The sequence below is a fragment of the Antedon bifida genome, chromosome 5, assembly GCF_963402885.1.
Source record: "Antedon bifida chromosome 5, ecAntBifi1.1, whole genome shotgun sequence".
NCBI lineage: Eukaryota > Metazoa > Echinodermata > Crinoidea > Comatulida > Antedonidae > Antedon > Antedon bifida.
Window position 1 is genome coordinate 29223227 of NC_136230.1, and position 26610 is coordinate 29249836.

Sequence of the window (26610 nt, forward strand, 5' to 3'; positions counted from 1 at the left end):
AGCCGTAGCAGCCTAGGCTAGTCAAAAAACTCCGTCTAAAAGTACTGTAGCCTCGAAGACACTCCTAATTGTTGTTAGGCTAAACTAGCCTAGTTAGGCCTACAGAAATATTTTTTTTTATTACACTTTAAAATACTTTTCAACTTTTCCGCGACACATGTTTCCCTCTCCGCCTCTAGAGCCAACAAACGCCCTCTACATTATTAGATAAGAAACAACTTTTAAAACTTTCTCTTCTGTTGCATGTGGTGGTCGTCGACTGGGGATCTGAAACCAGTGTTGTTGGTCCCCTATTTTTAAGTTACTCACCTTCGCATGGTACATCGGCTGATGGATCTCCGATGTAGCCGTCGACACAAGTACAGTCAGTTTTACTTGTACTTCCTTCAGATGCAGTGGTGGAATGCATTGGACATAGTGTACAGTCTTGATTGCTATAGGACCCTTTGTATGTTCCAATAGCACATTCTAATTGAGAAATCAATAAACATGCGAGTCAATAGCAGGCGATTTGTAACGTAATATTTATTGCTATACATTAAAGGAGAGAATAAAAGATCAAACAGCGTCCGATAGGCCTACAACAATCAAGGAAAACGTCTGATATTAACAGAGACTAATGGCCCTTTATAAGATTGGTACCCATTTGAACGCAACGCAAGGAGGTAGCTTGTGATTGGTTAAGTCATTTGTGTTCGCCTACGTCATTGTTTCGTTGTGTTCAAGTGGGAACCAATCTTTAAAGTTCGGAAGTTTGTTTCAGAAAGGTTTTTCAACATAAAACCAAGATATATTTACGAATATAATAATTTATACACAGAGAGAAATATAAATTTAAATAAATTTTAAAAAGGACAATTTTTTAAAATTAATAAATACATGAATTGACGCAGAATCTTAGAATTAAAAAGCCTACGATAGTATAACGAAACTAAGGTGGTAATAGATTAGGCCTACTTACTTGTACATTGTCCCTTAGTTCCTTCACCTGTATATCCTTCAGCGCATGCGCACTCTATGGAACCACTATTCGTAGCGCAAGCGCAAAGTGCGTTGGCATCACAACAGTCCGATCCAGCGCCACATATGGCATTACAAACAGACCCATCGATATTATAGTCCCACGAGTCCGAATCTTGCACATCTTAAAAAGGAAATAGACCAATTAAGTCACAGTAGTCCGAAGATAAACTAAGTATTTAGTACACTACCGTAAGTGGGAAAATTTCTTCTTTTTTCAGCTTTTCTACCTTGTTGATATTTTAAAAACAAATTTGGCTACTTACTAAATTTGGTAGTGCTAGTTTAGTTTTATGCGTTGGGCCTACAAATCAGGTTTAAAATTCTCATCAAGTTTAATTCAACCAAAACAAAAATTAGGGATGACTAGTCATCAGAGATATAGATAATATTGTTCTTTGCAAATACTTGTTACCTTTTTTAAAAACACATCCTAAATCTTGGCATTTTTGCACTTTAATCAATAAGGACATTTCAGAATATTATAAACTTAAAAGAAGTTAATACCAAATTAAGTTTGTCTCACCTCCTTTCAATCTAGAGGAAAGATCACTGATTTTCCCAAGTTGATCTAACAAGTATACGTTGCCCGGTGTAGCTATTCCAGTCAACTCGCCTTGGTTAATTCCTTCACCAAGCCCGATGGAAAATATCGTTATTCCTTTGGCCTTCATCGCGTTAGCTTTAACTACAGGGTCACCTCCATTCGATTGTCCATCAGTTAGAAGCATTACAAGCCTAGAGCATGCAATCAAATATATATGATCACACTTTTTTGTCACATAAAGTTTGATAGTGTAGACAGAGATTTACTTTAAAAAAAGATTGTGTCTTTAAAAACAAAACAATGGGCCTACATTGGTCGCCGAAAACACAAATATAAAGGAATACAAACAATGTGGAAAGAGAAAAGCACGAGTTGGTAAAAGTTGAAGAGTTACTGTGACAGTTTTGGAGTATCAAAGGTATCTTTAAAAAAAAACATTTCCTTCGGAGGATTAGGAGATTGAACCAAATCAATCAGTTCGGTTCTATACACCATGAGCCGGGATTAAACATAATCCCAGATAGAAGCCTATAAGGAAATACATTATTTTGTCAAGGAAGGTCCTGGAAAAAGGTAATATTAAAGATAGGACAATATTTGGAGAATTTCATGCCAACTTCCTTGTGTTCTTTTTTTCATACGCATCCAACAGCAAGTAACTCACCAATTACAGGATGGATAAAATATTAAACTAAGCACGTTAACCACCAAGCTACAGCTCCACTACATACTACTATATTTTGTCTATAAATATATTTTTCAGACTAACCTTGGAGCACCAGGCCTGCCATTTGCAAGAAGCTCGTCAGCTCGAGTAAGAGCTCCTAGAGTGTATGTTCCACCTCCAGTGTAAGGCAGAGCATCTTCAAGCTGTCCAAGAAGAGTACACTTATTTTTATCCGTCGCTTCAGTGATATGATCTATCCTCGTATAAATCTGCGTACCCGACGAGTACGACACGATCGCGACCCGAGCTGTATCCGCTGACACTGTGAATATTGTTGAAATCTGACGAACAAAGTCCACCTCTAAAGGCCATCTAGAAGCTCCAATACTACCAGAACTATCCAAAAGGAATACAATTTCACTTGGCGCGTTCTGGAATTCTTCGAGATTGGCTAGCAGTCTCAAAGCGTTTTCTTCCACTTGATCTTGGCATCGACCAAATGTTATAACAATTGCAAAACAGAGGGCCTGGCAGAGGCGGTATTTAGAGCCTAAAGACAACATGTCTTACGCTGGTGAACTTTACTGCTTTACTGTCCTTCGTACGTGATCCATTCTGCTTTTATACACTTCCTTAAAAACTTTCCTTGATGTACATTGTTTATTTTATCAATCGTTTCCGATTATCCCGGAAGAGGGGCTTGGTTAGGTACTTTGCAACTCTTTCCCGCACAGCAGACCGCATCCACTCCCTGGATTATAATTAATCCGAATGGACCTTAATTTAATTTGATTGATCGACATTTGTTCTAAACAGGGAGATGTATTTTACATCTCCCTGTTCTAAATAAGTAAAGGGAGAACTACGAAACACATATTCAAGTCAAAGTTAAAAAGCTTAAACAAATACAATGAATATATTATGTACGGTAAGAGATAACACAAGACAAAGAAGGCACGGTAATTGAAAAAAGTAAAAGATTATTTTCCTGCAAATTATGGTTTTGCTTGATACACACTGCCCACAATTATTAGATATTAAAACATCTGAAATAACTCTAGTAATGAAATAATCAGTAATATTGAAGAGATTTTTTTGTTTCGTACATTGTGGGACGTACTTCAGCTGCTCATTGTCTTTTGCTTACTCTGAGCATCTTCATGCTCTGAGCATGTGCATTTGCCCGCCGTGTGGAGATTAGATGCTACTAGATTATAAGCATTAGTTTTTAGACCCGGACACCATACGAATTGCAGAATTTTATATCACATTTATTTCTCCCAAAAATACGCAAAAAGAAAATGTTTTCTTATCGCACTGTACAGTTGCCTGGTTACACGTTATACAAGCACTCGCTTGAAACCAACGAAGCAATTACTATTATAGGCCTATTGGTTGTCAAAAATTGCTCTTTAAAGCTCTCTCTACTCTATCAAACTTTTATGCGACAAAATAATGTGATGTGCTCATATATAGACATGATGATGTCATATCACTACTATATTTGGGAATATCATTACCATATTTGGGCACATCACACTTTTTTTGTCAAACTAGTTTGATAGTGTAGACAGAACTTTAGATTGGTTCGCAAGTCGCAAGTGAGTTGACCAAGATCAATCACAGGCGACAGGTCGAATGGTTGATCACGTGTTGTGATTGGTCAAATTACTAGCGTTCTTGCGCTACGTACAAAGTGGGAAATCAAGCTTGAAATCAACGGAGAGAAACATGCATTTTAAAAATCTAAATGGACCTGAAGCAATAGAAACACCAGTATCAGGAAGTTGTACGAAATAATACCCGGATTTGGTCGAGGCAATTATTGGCAACTTTTTTGATAGATAAGGAAACTTTAATTTAAAACTTAAAGACTTACAAATGGGCAATCGGATGTCCAGACACTCGTTAATGCATCTTGTCACTAAAGGGATATTCCCAGTTTTGTTGTAAAAATAACGAATAATAAAAATGGAAAACAATCTTGTGCTTATTTCCGTCAAGTTTATTATAATGTTGACATACATGTTAACAGGTAAATGAGGAGGATTATGGTTAGGATATTTAAATATTCATTCAACATTTATATTAGAAACAGTTCAAGAAATAAAAGAAGCATCATTTACAATGTGGGATGGAAGTGATGGATGGTGGTGGGCAACCTAGAAATCAGTCTTCGGGCCGAAACCCTACATCAGATAAGATTAAATGTAACCGGGGAACAGCGAAATTTCACCCTTTCCAGCTGTAACATACCATTCTGATGAAGGATGGCGGGAAAACTATTATTCTAATCTAAAAAATGTAAACTTTATTTTCATGAGCAGAGTGACTTCCAGTTGATAAACTTCGGTAAACTGAAGAAAACTGGTCTAAACTTTTCTTGCCTAAAACCCTGTCTACACTATCAGACTAGTTTGACAAAAAAAGTGTGATGTGCCCATGCTATGACATCACCATGTCCATGGGCACATCACATTTCTTTGTCACATAAAGTTTGCTACTGAAGACTAGGCTCAACTCTTTCTGTTTTGGAATGAAACACACATGGGTCATAATGTGCAGTTTCTCATTAATTCGGGATATTCCCACATTTGTTTTTGACTTTATAAAGATAATGGAGAATAATTGTTTTCCCATGTCAGTGTAACTAATGACATTATGCTATATCCTGAAATGGGTTCTGTTAGTGAAAAGCAAAAGGAAAGAAATAGAAAACATTGGAAACATTATGACCTATTTCTAACAGCCAATATAAATAACATTAAGAAGGCAGTTTAAGCAATGAAATTGTAAACGCTCTTTTTCTTTCCGGTGTAACCTTTCGTAATTAGTCGTTCTCCTTTTTTCATCTTCGTGGAATAAACAAGGGAAAACACAAACTTCTATTCCTGTTTTCAAAAGGCCTAAATCTGTTTTACCAGGTCAGTGTAAAACACGGACCTAGAAATAATACCTATAAAACTTTAATAACAACTTAATTAAACTTGAACATCGGGAATAGTACATAAGTGAAAGGTATGAAGGAATGTGCAAGATCCTAAAGAAAAACAACAAAACAAGAAAACACATTTCAGAAAACAACTGCTTAGGCCTACAACATTATTACAACAAGTAGTATACGTGTTATTAGTTGAAATTTAAAATCTTGTTTTGTTTATAATATATATATAGATAATCAAAAATATCAAAATAGACAAACTACGTTATTTTGCTACCACTAGTATTTATAGATAAAGCCAAAATCAAAATACAGAAGCTATTGTTAATAATCGATCTTTTCAATAGCAACTTTAGTTCTTTCACCTGACGTGACTATGCTCCGTTTTATCTACGTCTATAGTTTTCATTGTAACATTACAGTATAATTCAACATCATTTCAGGATGCAATCTAGGAGTGTACGCCTCATAACATACGGTCTAATCCCGCCAATCCGTCCGGGTATAAAATCAGATATAAGCCGATAACATACACACGCGCTCATCTGCACGTAACAATTTACATGTACTAATTTCGATTGAAGAGATACGAAAACTCGATGGCAGAAAGGGAATTTTTTAAAATTTTAAAATAATAAATTTTGTAACTTCTGTGTCCAAACAAAAATCTGCATTTTCACCTTTCGGCAAATGTTAAAAAAGTTCAAACATCTTTTTTTCTTTATTTATTTGGTAGGCCTATTTTGACTTCCAATTTTGCAAATTAAAATACTATATTTGATACTATAGGCTACATTCGCTGATGAATGATAATCTAATTTGCAACATTATCCCAAGTCAACACCGTCACTTCCACAATTTGACGTTTTCCACTTTACACGTCTTCGGATCATTACAGAGACCAAGATAGATTGCATTCAAGTCTTGAAACTGACCGAACAAGTTATTATGGATTTCTAGTTTGGTTTTCCTTCTGTTGATGCGCAGCGGTCAGCATAGTACTGGACACGTTCGATGGAACCGTTACTTTATAAAACAAAAGTAGTAAATTAGTCTGATTCCACCATTTTCTTTAAGCATTAGTCATGGGCTTTATTTGGGTTTTGTGAATTTTACAAACAAATGTACCTGTATTACATTTTGTTTTCATCGCCGTGGAATTTAAAGTTTGAGCCCATTGCTTGTGTAATTTGCAAGTCTTCATGATTTAACAGTAAACATGACGTTAACATCTCAAGTAATCTTGATCTCAATAATTCACTATGATATAAAACAAATAGGATAACTTACCATAACAATCTGGCCATGGCATTACAAACTCCATTGTGGGATCTCTTGTAAATGATGGAAACAAAATCCATTCTGGCGTAGTACCAGTGGTAGAGCAGTAGTACAATTCCTCTGGAGTGCGTGAAAAGTCAAAATCCTTCTGACAGGAAACAGTGCAAAGTTGACCTCCAAGCCAGGTCTCACAAGCAAGGGCTCCATCCAAAGGAGAAGGGTAAAATGGGCATGAATATTCTACAAAAGAAAATCAGTGGGTAATTTAATTCACGAACCGTATGGTTTGACTGATGGGATGTTAAGCTGTTGGTTTTATGTACACAAAGAGCACATATGCACCAACAAAAGGGATAAGTTATGTGTTGATCATGGGAACAAACCGTATAGTTTGACTGAATACGTAGAGCGTGGCGTAGTGTGTTGAACGGCGCTCCGTAATAAACTGTTAATATCTACTTACGTCTAACTTGTACAAAGAAAGTGCAGACTTCTAAGTTGCCAGCCTCATCTCTACCCTCAATGCGTATTTCTTGTTTCTCTCCCCAGTAGAACTCGCTACCTGACTGCCTATGATGAGTGAGTATCACGTCTTTGTTGGAATTATCAATAAACACTGGGTCTTCCCAGGTTACACTTGCTTTATACGTATTACTGCTTTTAGTTATATTTTCAGGACAAGATACTAAGGTTGGTTTTTCCACATCTGCCATGTAAAAACAAATAATACTTTGTTTACCTAAGACTCTGAAACTCCAGAATAGATTGAAATGATACTTTTGACAAATATACAGATCCTGTAAGTAACAATATTACGTATATTGCGTGGTCATGCTGAAATCGTAAGAAACTGACATTCTTACCTTTGACCGTTACTATAAAAGTACAGGGCTGAGATTCCAAGTTGTTGCCATCCGTTGCGGTGTATCGTATGGTCGTTTCACCGATTTCAAACGCATCCCCAGGATTGTGACTTGCCGTGATGACAGGTTGAAGGCCGGAGTTATCAGTCGCTAATGGGGGTACCCACATTACCACTGCTGAGCTTAAGCCAGGGTCATTACCCTGATCTATATTGTTTGGACAGTTTGTAAGCACTGGAGCAGTTGCAGTTACTAATACATAAAGAATAATACATAATAGCCATAAATTGTTCACAATTTCATAATTCAGTTAGAATTTGAACTCAGGACCTCGAGAATGGCAATCAAGCATGTTAACTACCAAGTTATTGTGCCAATTTCCCAATACCATAACTACATTTTGCTGTAATTTAATAATAATTAATGCAACATAAAGGAGTTAAATTTAAACTTCAAATTAGCAACACAGATTTTTAGAAAACCGTAATTAAGCTAATCTATAAATTAATAATACAGGCAAATTATACCTCCACAATAAACATTCACGTTTTCCACTTTACACTTGTTGGGATCATCACAAAGACCAGGAAAGATTGCACTCAAGTCTTGAAACTGACTGATGAAGTTATTCTGGATTTCTAGTTTTCCTTCTGGTAACGCGCAATGGTAAGCATAGTACTGGACACTCAGATCAACATTAGCATTCGATGGAACCATTACTATTAAAAAAACCAAAAGTACTAAATTAGTCCGATTCCAACATTTTCTTTAAGCATTAGTCATGGGGTTTATTTGGGTTTTTGTGAATTTCACAAACATGTATTACATTTTGTTTTCATCGCCTTCGAATTTACAGTTTGAATCCATTGCTTATGTAATTTGCAAGTCTTCATGATTTAACAGTAAACATGACGTTAACATCTCAAGTAATCTTGATCTCAATAATTCACTATGATATAAAACAAATAGGATAACTTGCCAGAACAATCTGGCCATGGCATTACAAACTCCATTTTGGGATCTCTTGTAAATGATGGAAACAAACTCCATTCTGGCGTAGTACCAGTGGTAGAGCAGTAGTACAATTCCTCTGGAGTGCGTGAAAAGTCAAAATCCTTCTGACACGAAACAGTGCAGAATTGACCTCCAAGCCAGCTCTCACAAGCAAGGGCTCCATCCAAAGGAGAGGGGTAAAATGTGCATGAATATTCTACAAAAGAAAATTAATGGGTAATTTAATTCACGAACCGTATGGTTTGACTGATGGGATGTTAAGCTGTTAGTTATATGTACACAAATAGCACATATGCACCAACAAAAGGGATAAGTTATGTGTTGATCATGGGAACGAACCGTATAGTTTGACTGAATACGTAGAGCGTGTCGTAGTGTGTTGAACGGCGCTCCGTAATAAACTGTTAATATCTACTTACGTCTAACTTGTACAAAGAAAGTACAGACTTCTAAGTTGCCAGCCTCATCTCTACCCTCAATGCGTATTTCTTGTTTCTCTCCCCAGTAGAAATCGCTACCAGACTGCGTAAGGTGAGTGAGGTTCACATCTTTGCCAGAGTTATCAATAAACACTGGGTCTTCCCAGAATACATTTGTTTTAATTTCATTACTGCTTTCAGTTATATCTTCAGGACAGGATACTAAGGTTGGTTTTTCCACATCTGCCATGTAAAAACAAATAATACTTTGTTTACCTAAGACTCTGAAACTCCAGAATAGATTGAAATGATAATTTTCACAAATATACAGATCCTGTAAGTAACACTAATATTACGTATATTACTTGGTCATGCTGAAATCGTAAGAAACTGACATTCTAACCTTTGACCGTTACTATAAAAGTACAGGGCTCAGACTCCAAGTTGTTGCCATCCGTTGCGGTGTATCGTATGGTCGTTTCACCGATTTCAAACGCATCCCCGGGATTGTGACTTGCCGTGATGACAGGTTGAAGGCCAGAGTTATCAGTCGCTAATGGGGGTACCCACATTACCACTGCTGAGCTTAAGCCAGGGTCATTACCCTGATCTATATTGTCTGGACAGTTTGTAAGCACTGCAGTTACTAATACATAAAGAATAATACATAATAGCCATAAATTGTTCACTAATTCACAGCTAGTATTGGAACCCAGGACCTTGTTTGGAATGGAAATCAAGCACCAAGTAACTACCAAGTTACTGTGCCAATTTCCCAATTAAATATGCTTTTCCAAATACCATAGCTACATTTTGCTGTATTTTAATAATAATTAGTGCAACATTTAAAGAAGTTAAATTAATAATACCAGCAACACGATTTTTTAGAAAACTGTAATCACGCTAATCTATGAATTATACAGGCAAATTATACCTCCACAATAAACGTTCACGTTTTCCACTTTACACGTGTTGGAATCATTACAGAGACCAGGATAGATTGCATTCAAGTCTTGAAACTGACTGATGAAGTTATTCTGGATTTCTAGTTTCCCTTCTGGAGATGCACAATGGTCAGAATAGTACTGGACACTCAGATCAACATTAGCATTCGATGGAACCATTACTTTATAAAACAAAAGTACTAAATTAGTCCGATTCCACCATTCTCTGTAAGCATTAGTCATGGGGTTTATTTGGGTTTTTGTTAATTTCACAAACATGTATTAAATTTTGTTTTCATCGCCTTCGAATTTACAGTTTGAATCCATTGCTTGTGTAATTTGCAGTCTTCATGATTTAACAGTAAACATGACGTTAACATCTCAAGTAATCTTGATCTCAATAATTCACTATGATATAAAACAAATGGGATAACTTACCAGAACAATCTGGCCATGGCATTACAAACTCCATTTTGGGATCTCTTGTAAATGATGGAAACAAACTCCATTCTGGCGTAGTACCAGTGGTAGAGCAGTAGTACAATTCCTCTGGAGTGCGTGAAAAGTCAAAATCCTTCTGACACGAAACAGTGCAGAATTGACCTCCAAGCCAGCTCTCACAAGCAAGGGCTCCATCCAAAGGAGAGGGGTAAAATGTGCATGAATATTCTACAAAAGAAAATCAGTGGGTAATTTAATTCACGAACCGTATGGTTTGACTGATGGGATGTTAAGCTGTTAGTTTTTATGTACACAAATAGCACATATGCACCAACAAAAGGGATAAGTTATGTGTTGATCATGGGAATGAACCGTATAGTTTGACTGAATACGTAGAGCGTGTCGTAGTGTGTTGGACGGCGCTCCGTAATAAACTGTTAATATCTACTTACGTCTAACTTGTACAAAGAAAGTGCAGACTTCTAAGTTGCCAGCCTCATCTCTACCCTCAATGCGTATTTCTTGTTTCTCTCCCCAGTAGAACTCGCTACCAGACTGCGTAAGGTGAGTGAGGTTCACATCTTTGCCAGAGTTATCAATAAACACTGGGTCTTCCCAGGTTACATTTGTTTTAGTTTCATTACTGCTTTCAGTTATATCTTCAGGACAAGATACTAAGGTTGGTTTTTCCACATCTGCCACGTAAAAACAAATAATACTTTGTTTACCTAAGACTCTGAAACTCCAGAATAGATTGAAATGATAATTTTCACAAATATACAGATCCTGTAAGTAACAATATTACGTATATTGCTTGGTCATGCTGAAATCGTAAGAAACTGACATTCTAACCTTTGACCGTTACTATAAAAGTACAGGGCTGAGATTCCAAGTTGTTGCCATCCGTTGCGGTGTATCGTATGGTTGTTTCACCGATTTCAAACACATCCCCAGGATTGTGACTTGCCGTGATGACAGGTTGAAGGCCGGAGTTATCAGTCGCTAATGGGGGTACCCACATTACCACTGCTGAGCTTAAGCCAGGGTCATTACCCTGATCTATATTGTTTGGACAGTTTGTAAGCACTGGAGTAGTTGCATCTGTGAATACATAAAGAATAATACATAATAGCCATAAATTGTTCACAATTTCATAATTCAGTTAGAATTTGAACCCAGGACCTCGAGAATGGCAATCAAGCATGTTAACTACCAAGTTATTGTGCCAATTTCCTAATACCATAACTACATTTTGCTGTAATTTAATAATAATTATTGCAACATAAAGGAGTTAAATTTAAACTTCAAATTAGCAACACAGATTTTTCCTGCTTTTATTTTTGATGTAAAGCGCATTGAGAGCTTGCTTATATGCATTCGATGGAACCGTTACTTTATAAAACAAAAGTACTAAATTAGTCCGATTTCACCATTTTCTTTAAAGATGTATTGTCCCTTTGACTAATTCCATAAAAATTTGAAAAAAAAAAGATTTCGAAAAAAAGTGGGTATTTTTTAAGTATCATACTAGTTATTAACTTTCACAAAAAATTAGTCGAAAAAAAAATCATTTAACTGAAATACAGACGTTTTTTTGTTCAAAAAATAACTTTGACTTCCAGTCAGAGTTTTCGATCAAAACATCCCATAATGGAACGCGCTTGTTTGTTTGGCTACTCTGTATGATCTGTGTGAAAACACCTACTCAACCGTGACGAGTTGTAAACAATCCTAATTAGCATCATGCATAATGCATACTCGTGGTTTGAAATCTGTGTTTACTTTCGCTCCCGACGATTTTCCAGACGAAATGTAATCAAACTAATTTACCTGTTAATTACGTAAACTTGTTTTTGGCTCGAATTTTCGACTTAAAGTGAATAACTTTAATATTACTTTGATATGGCCAATTTAAATTTAGAATATTTTGACATTCATTTTTTTTGTGTTTCAAGGGACAATACATCTTTTAGTCATGGGCTTTATTTGGGTTTTTGTGAATTTCACAAACATGTATTACATTTTGTTTTCATTGAATTTAAAGTTTGAACCCATTGCTTGTGTAATATTTTATTTGCAAGTCTTCATCATTTAACAGTAAACATGACGTTAACATCTCAAGTAATCTTGATCTCAATAATTCACTATGATATAAAACAAATAGCATAACTTACCATAACAATCTGGCCATGGCATTACAAACTCCATTTTGGGATCTCTTGTAAATGATGGAAACAAAATCCATTCTGGCGTAGTACCAGTGGTAGAGCAGTAGTACAATTCCTCTGGAGTGCGTGAGAAGTCAAAATCCTTCTGACAGGAAACAGTGCAGATTTGACCTCCAAGCCAGGTCTTACAAGCAAGTGCTCCATTCAGAGGAGCGGGGTAAAATGGGCATGCATACTCTACAAAAGAAAATCAATAGGTAATTTAATTTACGAACCGTATGGTTTGACTGAATACGTAGCGTGTCGTATTGTGTGAAATATTAAAAGTAATCATACAATTACCCAACACGTCTTACTTCTTAATTGTCTCATGATTTTGAAATCCCTAATACATTCTTCGGGACCATAATTATCACTTTCACTTTCAACCGCTAAAAATACAATAAGAAAACTAATAATATTAAAATAGATGATTTATTTTGTCATAAATGTTACATTACGTTACAAAATAACAAATGAAATGATGATGAACATGTTAATAATGTAACATATTCTCGAACAAATCTATCTGGTTTCAAATGATTTATATTAGTATTTTTTTTACTTTTGGTAAACCATAAAAATAGACTTAGGCCTATTTTTGCTACGTTTCAGCCTTTAATTTTTAATTTTTTTATTAATTATTATTACTATTACCACTACCACTGTTATGTTTTAGCACTTCAGTGTAAGTGTAAGTGTCAGTGTAAGTAACAGTTTAGCCTACTAAATTATCTGTCACTGGTAGCGGTCCAGAGTAAGTGTTGGTGAGAGATAACCTGATAAGCAGAGTCTATTTAGAAAGATTCATTTTTACTTAAAGATGGTAAATCAAAACTTGGGTCCAAGCACTGTACATTAGATCCGATTACTAAGTAAGCGCAGGCCACTTACTGTTGTTGTATACATCAAACATCGTTCGTCATCCTAATAACCAACATTTAAGACAAACTTTAACAAATATTTACCATTATCCCCCAAAACATGGATCAGCAGGTAAAACCAAGAAAAAACAATCATCCTTGTCTTCAGTTCAGTTGATGTACAGTACACATGTCACATACAAAGTAATACGCTGGAAATGGTTGATTTCCCCAAAACAGATAATTATGAAACATTATGTATAATTCGGACGAATGGAATAATGTCACGTGATATTTAATGCATTTCTAATTACTATACCATCTTTATCATATTGTCTGAAATAAAATATTAAGTCAATTGTTTTTATTATTGATGAGAGAATCCGTTTTATAGATTATATTTCTATCAAAACAGTATTACTAAAAGCCACTATAGTCCAGTTCCCTATGTCAAAAAAAGTGCCTTCGTGTGCAGATCATGGGGAAAGTGTAAACATTGTGTTTTATGAATATTTGAATCATGCTGGTTATAAAAACCCATGTTGTCAAATTTCTAAAATTCAACTTTGACCTCTGACCTCAATTTGAATATTTTGACCCATTGAAAACAAAATGGTCATATCTTTGCAACGCTTAGATTAAATAAAATAATTTTAGTTTCAAATTATTTGGAAGATGCATATTAATATTCGGTCTAATGGAAAAGTTTATCCAAAAATGGCCGGAAGTATGATTTTTGGCATTTTTGACCTTTGACCTACATATGATATAACTTCGTAACTAACAGTTGGACAAACTTTAAATAGGGCTCAAATTATTCTGAAGGTATAAGTTTCTATTCAGTCTAATGAGAACTTTTTCAAAAAAATTACTTAAAATCTTTGTATTGACATTTGACCTGTACTGGTAGTACACATTCCTATAATCTCAAAAACTATTGGCCGTAAAAGGGTTTTTTTTGTGAAATTTTTCGAAAAATTTACATTTATATGTTGTATAATAACAACAGTTTATAAAAATGTAAAAAAATTCTATTTATGAAAACTAACTTTGTAATTTATTAACATCACTAGCGTTTGTTATAGTATTATAATGTGTTACATTTGCTGATTTTAAGCACTTCACATGAATTTATCAGAATTATGTGTATTTAATATGAAGTTTTATTTTTTTGATATAAAGAAAATTTAATTATCTATCAAATAAGACCATTTTCAAATTATTATGGCTAAAACTTAATTAGATACAGGGAAAAAAGTGTATTTTTACTTGTGTGAACAGCGCCCTCAATCTTCATTTTTTCCCTTAAAATACCACATTTTTATGTGGTTTCATAAACTTAGCTGGTTGTAACTTTGTTTCAAAGATTTTTTACAGTAACCTGTAATTTACATACCCCTTCTATAACATACTAGGTCAGTTTCTGAAAAAAATTTAGAAAAATATCCTGATAGCTTGATATTTTTGTTGAGGTTATTACATGATACATGCCAACAAAATATTTTAAATTTTGTGCTAAAAGTCCATCTTTTTGGTTTAATAAAATCTATCTAGCAGTATTACTACACAAATTTCATATTTTATTGGATAGATTTTATGATTATCTTTCCAATAAAATGTGCTGTTTGTGTAAGAATGTCTGTACAAGATTGTTTGTACTGACCAAAAAGATGAATTTTTAGCACAAAATCAAAATCCTTTTTAGCGTGTACCATGTAATAACCTCAAGAAAAATATCAAGCTATCAAAATGTTTTTTTCATTTTATCTCAGAAACTTACTTATTATATGGTAGAAGGGGTATGTAAGTTACACGTCACTGACAACAAATCCTTTAAAAAGTTACAACCAGCTAAGTTTATAAAACCACATAAAAATGTGGTATTTTGAGGGAAAAAATGAAGATTGAGGGCGCTGTTCACACAAGTAAAAATACACTTTTTTGCCTGTATCTAATTAAGTTTTAGCCATAATAATTTGAAAATGGTCTTATTTGATAGATAATTAAATTTTCTTCATATAAAAAAAATAAAACTTCATATTAAATACACATAATTCTGATAAATTCATGTGAAGTGCTTAAAATCAGCAAATGTAACACATTATAATACTATAACAAACGCTAGTGATGTTAATAAATTACAAAGTTAGTTTTCATAAATGGAATTTTTTTACATTTTTATAAAATGTTGTTATTATACAACATATAAATGTAAATTTTTCTAAAAATTTCACAAAAAAAAAACCCTTTTACAGCCAATAGTTTTTGAGATTATAGGAATGTGTACTACCAGTACAGGTCAAAGGTCAATAAAAAGATTTTAAGTAATTTTCTTGAAAAAGTTCTCATGAGACTGAATAGAAACTTATACCTTCAGATTAATTTGAGCCCTATTTAAAGTTTGTCCAACTGTTAGTTACGGAGTTATATCATATGTAGGTCAAAGGTCAAAAATGCCAAAAATCATACTTCCAGCCATTTTTGGACAAACTTTTCCATTAGAACGAATATTAATATGCATCTTCTAAATAATTTGACACTAAAATTATTTCATTTAATCTAAGCGTTGCAAAGATATGACCATTTTGTTTTCAATGGGTCAAAGTATTCAAATTGAGGTCAGAGGTCAAAGACAAATTTTAGAAATTTGACAACATGAGTTTTTATAACCAGCATGCTTCAAATATTCATAAAACGCAATGTTTACACTTTCCCCATGATTTGCACACGAAAATACATAGGGAACTGGACTACTATGCTAAAGGCCTGTGTAAGGTTGTGTTTGTTGACACAATTTCACAATTTCGTAGCGCAGGCGCAAAGTGCGTTGGCATCACAACAGTCCGATCCAGCGTCACATATGGCATCACAAACAGACCCATCGGTATTATAGTCCCACGAGTCCGAATCTTGCACATCTTTAAAAAGAAAGACCGATTAATTTGCATGAGGTAAGTCACACTATAGCATGGAGGTATAATACCTCCATGACTATAGTAAGACAAATCATTTCAGCCCTTCTTTTATTACTGTAATTAATTAAGCGAATATTACTTAGGCCTAATAGGTTTAATCAACATACGTATACACTAGTTATGTCACAAAATAAGTTCCAAACTACAAACATTTCCTCACCTCCTTTCAATTTCATAGAAAGGTCACCGATCTGTTCAAATGTATCTAATAAGTAGACGTTGTCCTCTGAAGCTATTCCAGTCAACTCGCCTTGGTCGATTGCTTCACCAAGCCCGATGCAAAATATCGTTATACCTTTGGCCTTCATCTCGTTAGCTTTGGCTATTCGATAGTCCATCAGTTAGAAGTATTACAAGTCTAGAAACAATAGAGGATTATTGTTGATTTGTTTAATAGTTCGAGCACGAATAAGCAGTGGTGGTCAATTCTTGACTTGTTCTTCGAATAATTCTAATATGTGGTATTACCTAACATTTATATTTTCTTATTTTAACGAATTTTATTCCATTCTATTTTAATAAATAAACTTTCACACTATGGATTCAATACCGTCGAAATAGATTGGTTCAGAAATTATCTGAGCAATAGAAAACAAATTGTCGTTTGCAACGGTAGTAAATCCAAAGCAACCAATATTGACATAGGTATACCCCAGGGAAGTTCGTTAGGTCCTATTTTATTTTTAATATTTATTAATGATATTTCACAGTACATCTCCCCTGGTTCTTGTAGTATATTTGCTGACGATGTTGCTATCTATGTTAATGAGTTCAACTAACGAAATCAATCAAAAGCTTCAAACTATTATGGATAATGTCAATACATGGTATGAGGGCAACAAACTAAGTATAAACCTAGAGAAAACAAAAGTTATGTTAATTCGAGGGCAACGTTCTAGCCCAGATGGTGATATTTCTATTTTCTTAAATGGTAAAAAGCTTGAAAATTCTAAGCACACTAGATATCTAGGTGTAGAAATTGACGAACATTTAACGTGGAACCATCATGTTAGTAATCTGTGTAAGTCAATTGGACACAAAATTACAACTTTTAACAAAGTAAGTAGATTTTTAAACAAAAGCCTGCTAGAAAAAATTTACAGAATGACTATACAGCCATGTAGCGACTACGCCATTTCTGTATGGGGAAATACATCTGCAACAAATATAAGTAAAATATTTAGGTTTCAAAAACGAGCGGCAAGAATAATTACAAAGAACCACGACTTCATAAACATTAGGGGTGAAAACATAGTTAAGCAATTATCTTGGCAAAGTTTTGAGCAGAGAAGAAATTACTCTCTTGCTACCCTTATGTATAAGTGTGTTCGTGGTGCTGCACCAGATAGACTTTGTAATGAAATCGAGATGGTAATAGACAGACATAGATATAACACGAGAGCTTCTGAGACATTAAATGTTGTTCCCCCGATACCAAACACGAATAAAATGAAAGAACAATCACTGAGGGTTGCAGGGGCAAACATATGGAATAACATACATTTTGACATTCAAAATTCAATTTCCATTAATGCGTTCAAATCGAGTTATAAAAACACTTTTTTTCTCTAAAGAAATACTTAAAAAAAAAAAAATTTAATCTGTTCAGTGTATTTTTTTATGTGGTGTATTCTTTTTTATGAACATCTTTTTAACTTTTTTTTGTATGGTATTTTTAATGTATGGTTCTCAAAGTTTAGTACTATTTTTGACTGTTTAATTTTAACATTTTTTACTATTTTAAGAAACTATGTATTAAATAATTTTATGAACATCTTTTTAACTTGGATTTTAATCATAATTTTGTATTTTTAATGTATGGTTCTCACATTTTAGTATTTTTTAGACTGTTTAATTTTAGCATTTTTTAAGAAACTATGTATTATATAATTATGTATATTGTTATGTTTTATGCTGGACTTTTTGAAAAACAACAATGTACCCTTTGTGGGACAACGTTGATATTGTCATCCAGTAGAAATATGTTTATAAATAAATAAATAAATTTAATTTAAAATACAAACTTGGCGCTTCAAGCAATATGACATTTTCAGTTTGAACAAAAATAAAATACTATATGGCCTATTTACTTTTTTCTTTTAACTGAATCTTTTTAAATACTTCCATGTATTTTCATACTAATGTAATGTAATGTTGTTCGATTTATAAAGCGCTTATACAATCAAAAGATTGTCCCAAAGCGCTGAGAGAAAAACAGAAAGAAATTACAAAGAAAAAAGATGGGTTTTTTGTGTTTTGAAAACTATGATAGAGGACGCATTTTTAATAGGATCAGGAAGATTGTTCCACAGTTTAGGAGCTGCAACTGCAAAAGCTCGATCACCATTAGGTCTTTTAAAAGGCGGCTGGGTGGAACAAAGTGCAGATGGATTAGTGGTCGACCTAAGAGATCTTTTGCAAACGGAAGATCTACGTATAATTAAATTGGAAATATATGATATACTAACTTTGGAGCACCAGGCCTGCCATTTGCAAGAAGCTCATCCGCTCGAGTAAGAACTCCTAGAGTGTATGATCCACCTCCAGTGTAAGGCAGAGCATCTTCAAGCTGTCCAAGAAGCGTACACTTATTTTTATCCGTCGCTTCAGTGATATGATCTATCCTCGTAAAAATCTGCGAACCCGACGAGTACGACACGATCGCGACCCGAGCTGTATCCGCTGACACTGTGAATATTGTTGAAATCTGACGAACAAAGTCCACCTCTAAAGGCCATCTAGAAGCTCCAATACTACCAGAACTATCCAGAAGGAATACAATTTCACTTGGCGCGTTCTGGAATTCTTCGAGATTGGCTAGCAGTCTCAAAGCGTTTTCTTCTACTTGATCTTGGCATCGACCAAATGTTAATAAAATTGCAAAACAGACGGCCTGGCAGAGGCGGTATTTAGAGCCTAAAGACAACATGTCTAAAGTCGATTTTCCACTAGGCGAATTTGTTCGCGCGAATCGAATGCGTCAGCATGCGTAGATAGGGATTTGGAAGATGGAAACATGAATACGCATGTGTATAAGCTGACGCTTTCGATTCGCGCTAACAAATTCGCCTAGTGGAAAATCAGCTTAACGCTGGTCAACTTTACTGCTTTAATGTCCTTAAAAACTTTCATTGATGCACATTGTTTATTTTGTCAATCGTTTCCAATTATCCCTGAAGAGGGACTTGGCTAGGTACTAAAATATAACAACTACAAAACACATTTCAGAAAACAACTGCTTACGCCTACAACATTATTACAACAAGTATATACGTGTTATTAGTTGAAATTTAAAATCTTTTTAGTGTGTTAATTAATTAATAATCAAAAATATCAAAATAGACAAACTACGTCATTGCTACCACTAGTATTTATAGATAAAGCCAAAATCATAATATAAAAGCTTTGACCTGACGTTGACTACGCTCCGTTTTATTATTCTACTAATGTGGGTCAAAGGTCAGAAATGGCACTTCCGGTCATTTTTTACAAAAATGTCCCATTAGACTGAATATATATATTTGTCAAGATTTAAGGACCTATTGGTGTTTGTTCTTATAACCTTTCACCCAGATATTTTGACCTTTCGCCACATTTTCAAAATGTGTAACCAAGCCAAAATGGATTGTTTGACCACCCTAAACCAATTTCTGAAGTCAAATTCTCTGGACCTCAAAGTGCATACGAAAGTTGATCTAGCTACTAGAGTAATACGAAAACCCGATGGCAGAAAGGGAATTTTTAAAAAATGAATATGCATGCGCACAAGTTGACATTGACTTCGTAAAGTGGAAGACGGGTTTTAGTGAGTAACATTTTGTAACTTATGTGTCCAAACAAAAATCTGCATTTTTACCTTTCAGCAAATGTTTTTTTCTTTATTTATTTGGTAGGCCTATTTTGACTGAAAATTAAAATACTATATTTGATACTATACTTTCGCTATATTTGAATGATAATTTAATGCAACATTTAAATCATATATAAAATTATCCCAAGTCAACACCGTCAGTTCCACAATAAACATTCACGTTTTCCACTTTACACGTGTTGGGATCGTTACAGAGACCGGGAAAGATTGCATTCAAGTCTTGAAACTGACTGATGAAGTTATTCTGGATTTCTAGTTTCCCTTCTGGAGATGCACAATGGTCAGCATAGTACTGGACATTCAGATCAACATTACCATTCGTTGAAACCGTTACTTTATAAAACAAAAGTACTAAATTAGTCTGATTCCACCATTTTCTATAAGCATTAGTCACGGGGTGTATTTGGATTTTTATGAATATCATAAACATGTATTAAATTTTGTTTTCATCTCCTTCGAATTTAAAGTTTGAATCCAATGCTTGTGTAACTTCATGATATAACAGTAACCATGATGTTAGCATCTCAAGTAATCTTGATCTCAATAGTTCACTATGATATAAAAAAAAAAGGATAACTTACCAGAACAATCTGGCCATGGAATTACAAACTCCATTGTGGGATCTCTTGTATATGAGGGAAACAAAACCCATGTTGGCGTAGCACCAGCTGTAGAGCAGTAGTACAATTCCTCTGGCGTGCGTGAAAAGTCAAAACCCGACTGACAGGAAACAGTGCAGAATTGACCTCCAAGCCAGCTCTCACAAGCGAGGGCTCCATTCAGAGGAGAGGGATGGAATGGGCATGAATATTCTACAGAAAATAAAACAAAAGGTAAGTTAATAACTATTAAAAATAGCAACAATAACAATAGACTGTGTAACATCTTTACTTACGTCTAACTTGTACAAAAAAAGTACAGATTTCTAAGTTGCCAGCCTCATCTCTACCCTCAATGCGTATTTCTTGTTTCTCTCCCCAGTAGAACTCGCTACCAGACTGCGTAAGGTGAGTGAGGTTCACATCTTTGCCAGAGTTATCAATAAACACTGGGTCTTCCCAGAATAAATTTGTTTTAATTTCATTACTGCTTTCGGTTATATCTTCAGGACAGGATACTAAGGTTGGTTTTTCCACATCTGTCATGTAAAAACAAATAATACTTTGTTTACCTAACTCCAGAATAGATTGAAATGATACTTTTGACAAATATACAGATCCTGTAAGTAACACTAATATTACGTATATTATTTGGTCATGCTGAAATCGTAAGAAACTGACATTCTAACCTTTGACCGTTACTATAAAAGTACAGGGCTGAGACTCCAAGTTGTTGCCATCCGTTGCAGTGTATCGGACGGTAGTTTCACCGATTTCAAACGCATCCCCAGGATTGTGACTTGCAGTGATGACAGGTTGAAGGCCAGAGTTATCAGTCGCTAATTGGGGTACCCACATTACCACTGCTGAGCTTAAGCCAGGGTCATTACCCTGATCTATGTTGTCTGGACAGTTCGTCAGCTCTGGAGCAGTTGCATCTATCAAAATAACGATAGCTCATTATTTTCAAACGATAAATACAATTAAAGCTATAATTAAGGCTGTAATTAAAGCCACAATTTTATAATCCAGAGTCAAGATTTGAACTCATTACTTTGGAAATGGTAGTCAGGCAACATGGACGACTAATTGTTAAGAAAAGCATATCTTACTAAGTACAAGTAAATCGTAAAACATCAGAGTCAATACAGTACCTTCAGTTCCACAGTAAACATTAGCATTTTCCACTTTACATCTATTTGGATCGTTACAAATACCAGGAAAGAATCTATTCAAGTCTTGAAACTGACTGATCAAGTTATTCTGGATTTCTAGTTTTCCTTCGGGAGATGCACAGCGGTCAGCATAGTACTGGACACTCAGATCAACACTAGCATTTGATGGTACTATTACTATTAAAAACAAAACCAGTAAAATTAGTCTGATTTAATTTAGGTTTTTATTATTTTTGTGCGGATTTCATTTCAAAAGTTTGAATATAATGGCAAATACATTTAGAATACGCGAAAAAAATAGTTTCACTTGCATATACAGTTATTATATTTCGTATATTGCTGTGATGGCGCAAATTAGAATTCGTTATGCATGAGTAAATTAATACATGACGTAATACATCCGGGCATAAATAGAGAGGATTGTGAGTAGGTAATGCGTCATGGTGTGTAAAAAGCCAAATATATAAAGGTGGAATGAATTAGCTGTACTTGACCGACATAAATTGTAGCTTTAATTTTGTGGTTTCTGCTTTTCTAATAAGAAGTAGTTTAATCTGTATGATTCGTATTACATATAAACATCAATGATATTTAACTGAACGCTGAGCTCGCTTTGCCAAGAGGGGTCCTTTGAGGTATGGCTGCGACAAATACCGACAGTACTGTACTTATTCTCCGCGGCGCTGTGTCTCTTAACCAAACATTTGAGGAAGCCAATTTATCTGAAAAATCAGTCATTTTGGATTATGTGATGCATGTACATTCATTCATGTAAATGTCATTTTTTGTACATTTCATTCATGTAAATGTCATTCTTCACCCAGAAGTTCAAATGCAACATACTTACACAGGACAATTCAATCTTAATTCACATTAATATAAACCATTTGTTAAAAGTACGACTAGGCCAGGACAAACTTACCAGAACAATTTGGCCATGGCATTATAAACGCCATTGTGGGATCCCTCGTGAATGATGGAAACATCGCCCATTTTGTGCCAGCACAAAAGTACACTTCCTCTGGCGTGCGTGAAAAGTCAAAATCCTTCTGACAGGAAACAGTACAGAATTGAATTCCAAGCCAAGTCTCACAAGCGAGAGCTCCATTCAAAGGAGAGGGGTGGAATGGACATGGGTAAACTACACGAGAAACAAAACGGTAATTTAGTACTGTCAACTTGCAGAGCAAAGTGACTCAAACCCAGAAAGCACTTTAACATTACTAAATACGGAAATCAGTCATTAACTTTTCCATCCTTATGTGTGTTTTATTATGGTAATTGTTGAGTTTTATCTTGTTCATGGTTTTCTTTTCATTATTCAAACAGATATTCAAATACTTGTAAAAGGTATCTAAATTAACACAACTTACGTTTTTGGCATGGTACATCGGCTGATGGATCTCCGATGTAGCCGTCAACACAAGTACAGTCTGTTTTACTTGTACTTCCTTCAGATGCAGTGGTGGAATGAATTGGACATAGTGTGCAGTCTTGATTGCTATAGGAGCCTTTGTATGTTCCAATAGCACATTCTAATTATGATTGGAAATAAGTTACAAAAAAAATAAATAAATAGCCTCAGTGAGAAATAAAAATTACATTAATAATTATTATATTAAAATGAACAATTATATATACTGTTTACAAAAACATTAAAAAAAGTCTCATTTTACAGCTCCAAGGTGCTTCCATGTAACTTTGTGTCTTGCTACTTCCCGAAGTCTCTGGAGATCACGACGATTTGACAGCTTGAAACCGTCTTTTCGCAACTCCAAGAAGATTTGTTTTGAGACGACCACACTTGGTTCCCACTACAGACGCACCACACGGAAGTAACGCAACGTTGACCAATCACAAGCGATGGCTTATTCGAACTGTCGCTTGTCATTGGTCAACACGCTTACTTGGGAAACCAAGCCTAAGTAACTGTTACGTCTTCTGTTACTTACGTGTACATTGTCCCTTAGTTCCTTCACCCGTGTATCCTTCAGCGCATGCGCACTCTATGGAACCACTATTCGTAGCGCAAGCGCAAAGTGCGTTGGCATCACAACAGTCCGATCCAGCGCCACATATGGCATTACAAACAGACCCATCGATATTATAGTCCCACGAGTCCGAATCTTGCACATCTTAAAAAGGAAATAGACCAATTAAGTCACAGTAGTCCGAAGATAAACTAAGTATTTAGTACACTACCGTAAGTGGGAAAATTTCTTCTTTTTTCAGCTTTTCTACCTTGTTGATATTTTAAAAACAAATTTGGCTACTTACTAAATTTGGTAGTGCTAGTTTAGTTTTATGCGTTGGGCCTACAAATCAGGTTTAAAATTCTCATCAAGTTTAATTCAACCAAAACAAAAATTAGGGATGACTAGTCATCAGAGATATAGATAATATTGTTCTTTGCAAATACTTGTTACCTTTTTTTAAAAACACATCCTAAATCTTGGCATTTTTGCACTTTAATCAATAAGGACATTTCAGAATATTATAAACTTAAAAGAAGTTAATACCAAATTAAGTTTGTCTCACCTCCTTTCAATCTAGAGGAAAGATCACTGATTTTCCCAAGTTGATCTAACAAGTATACGTTGCCCGGTGTAGCTATTCCAGTCAACTCGCCTTGGTTAATTCCTTCACCAAGCCCGATGGAAAATATAGTTATTCCTTTGGCCTTCATCTCGTTAGCTTTAACTACAGGGTCACCTCCATTCGAGTTTCCAGCAGTTAGAAGCATTACAAGTCTAGAACCAAAGATGATTATTCTTGATTTTTGTTTTAGTTTGAGCATGACATACAGAAATATAATGCTGACAATGGGGGAAAATGAGAATAAGCATTGGAATTGCTTTTTCCAGAATTCACTCTTTCTTGTTTTCTTTCTCGAATAGCCTAATTCTAAATGTAGTTGTTTTAGCTATTAGTGCAAAGGTTCATCTGGATCTCTGTATAGTATTGATAAATTTCATAAAGCTGTGTCGATGAACCAGCGAAAGCTCGAGTAAAAACATAAAAGTTTCCGATTTTATTCTCATTGGTTTTAGTTCTTTTTTAATTTAATGAATTTGATTTAAAATGCTTTCAAACAGTCTTGGCGTATCGTTTTTCACCAACAGCATATTTTGATAACAATATCATTCAAACTTGATCAAACAAGAGAATATCATTAGGCCTATTTACTTTCAACATTTTATATCCTTTTTTTATTTGATTGAATCTTTTTTTTTCTATTTGGTGGGTGTATCCCACATTTATTCTTTCCATTTATACATAAATTACATAGAATTATAGTCTTAATCCTGAATTATATTATTTAATTTTATACTAACCTTGGAGCACCAGGTCTGCCATTTGCCAGAATATTATCAGCTCGATTGAGAGCTCCTAAAGTGTATCTTCCACCTCCAGTGTAAGGTAGAGCATCTTCAAGCTGTCCAAGAAGCGTACACTTATTTTTACCAGTAGGTTCAGTGATATGATCTATCCTCGTATAAATCTGCGTACCCGACGAATACGACACGATCGCGACCCGAGCTGTATCCGCTGACACTGTGAATATTGTTGAAATCTGACGAACAAAGTCCACCTCTAAAGGCCATCTAGAAGCTCCAATACTACCAGAACTATCCAGAAGGAATACAATTTCACTTGGCGCGTTCTGGAATTCTTCGAGATTAGCTAGCAGTCTCAAAGCGTTTTCTTCCACTTGATCTTGGCATCGACCAAATGTTATAACAATTGCAAAACAGACGGCCTGGCAGAGGCGGTATTTAGAGCCTAAAGACAACATGTCTTACGCTGGTCAACTTTACTGCATTACTGTCTTTCGTAAGTGATCTATTCTGAATTTCATACCGTACACTTCCTTTCCTAGCAATCGTTTCCGTTCACCCTGGAAAAGGGGCAGGCTAGGGAATTTGCAAAACTTTACCGCACAAACCGCACACATTTTTGGGATTAGCCTACATATACAGTAATCCAAATGTACCTGAAATTGATATGGTTACCAATCAGGATTCTCACAAAATTCCAGTATGCATCAGCAAATACAAAACATACGATTCTGAAGAATGGCGATGGAACCATAAAAATAAACGGCCTACTATTATAGGTCTATTTTTTTGTTCTTGAGCAAGGGGAAAATAATTGTACAAAGCGTAACGATACGTCTAACTTTTTTGGGATGAAACACATTGGTCATCTCGGGATATTCAAAGATTTGTTTTTGATTGAATAAAGAATAAGAAGAAATGTTTAATCATGTGAAACATGACATACGTTATATAACGTCATAATTTTACACTGAAAATGCTATGCCAGATCTGTTTGTAAGAAGCAAATGGCAAGTAGAGAAAAAAAACCACGGAGCAGCATGACATTTCTTTTATTATTAACAATATATTTATATACAGTAAATCAAATTGGTTGAAACTAGAAAATAGGTATCTGAAGATTCTGGTGTAACCTTTTGTTACCTTTATGTTATAGAATGAACTCTATTTTGCCTTTGTCACTTGTTTTTATTTTTTTTTCATCCTAGGGAATAAAACTAATGTAATTATTTCCTTGTTCCTGTGTTTAAACAGATAAAATCCACCGGGTCAATGTGAAAAGGGCCATTATCCTTATCCTATCAAATATCCTGATCATATACAGCGATATGTGGTTATTATAAACGTGGAGTTTACTTATTGTGTGGAAAATGTTGTGAAATTGATAGGACCGAATTATTCCAATGAATGAGTGTGGTGAGTTTTTAAAAAATAGAGACAATTTT

General features: G+C 34.8%; 3 protein-coding genes across 5 annotated transcripts in view; all 3 read right to left on the bottom strand.

The window, feature by feature from the left end:
- The window catches only part of LOC144843030 (sushi, von Willebrand factor type A, EGF and pentraxin domain-containing protein 1-like), a 27443-nt gene extending 24634 nt beyond the window's left edge, over window positions 1-2809 (bottom strand). For both annotated transcript variants that reach the window (XM_078699676.1, XM_078699677.1), the window contains exons 1-4: window positions 2337-2809; window positions 1547-1758; window positions 962-1144; window positions 310-468 (exon numbers count right to left, since the gene is read on the bottom strand). In XM_078699676.1, the coding sequence (XP_078555802.1) occupies window positions 310-468; window positions 962-1144; window positions 1547-1758; window positions 2337-2797 (1015 nt within the window). In that variant the 5' untranslated portion in view covers window positions 2798-2809. The remainder of the gene's footprint in view (window positions 1-309; window positions 469-961; window positions 1145-1546; window positions 1759-2336) is intronic.
- On the bottom strand, window positions 1798-25793 carry LOC144843043 (sushi, von Willebrand factor type A, EGF and pentraxin domain-containing protein 1-like). 2 transcript variants are annotated; one of them, XR_013612217.1, is made up of 12 exons: window positions 25163-25793; window positions 24366-24577; window positions 23780-23962; window positions 23201-23362; window positions 22750-22968; window positions 21807-22004; window positions 21342-21590; window positions 20949-21191; window positions 20635-20865; window positions 19428-20386; window positions 4725-5328; window positions 1798-1832 (listed from the first exon to the last, which is right to left on the bottom strand). XR_013612217.1 is itself a non-coding variant. In XM_078699696.1 (10 exons), exons 1-10 carry the CDS (start codon window positions 25621-25623, stop codon window positions 20172-20174), a joined length of 2373 nt encoding a protein of 790 aa, XP_078555822.1. In that variant the 5' UTR covers window positions 25624-25793; the 3' UTR covers window positions 19356-20171. The 2 variants fall into 2 exon arrangements, 1 of the variants encoding a protein (XP_078555822.1); XM_078699696.1 differs by lacking the exons at window positions 1798-1832; window positions 4725-5328 and having other exon boundaries at window positions 19356-20386.
- LOC144843492 (hyalin-like) lies at window positions 6122-16520 on the bottom strand. Its single transcript, XM_078700278.1, has 11 exons — window positions 16343-16520; window positions 12662-12736; window positions 12312-12542; window positions 10990-11238; window positions 10590-10832; window positions 10135-10365; window positions 9687-9878; window positions 9156-9398; window positions 8753-8995; window positions 6466-6696; window positions 6122-6201 (listed from the first exon to the last, which is right to left on the bottom strand). The coding sequence occupies exons 1-11, from the start codon at window positions 16518-16520 to the stop codon at window positions 6122-6124; spliced, it is 2196 nt and encodes a 731-aa protein (XP_078556404.1).
- Window positions 25794-26610: the final 817 nt, after the last annotated feature.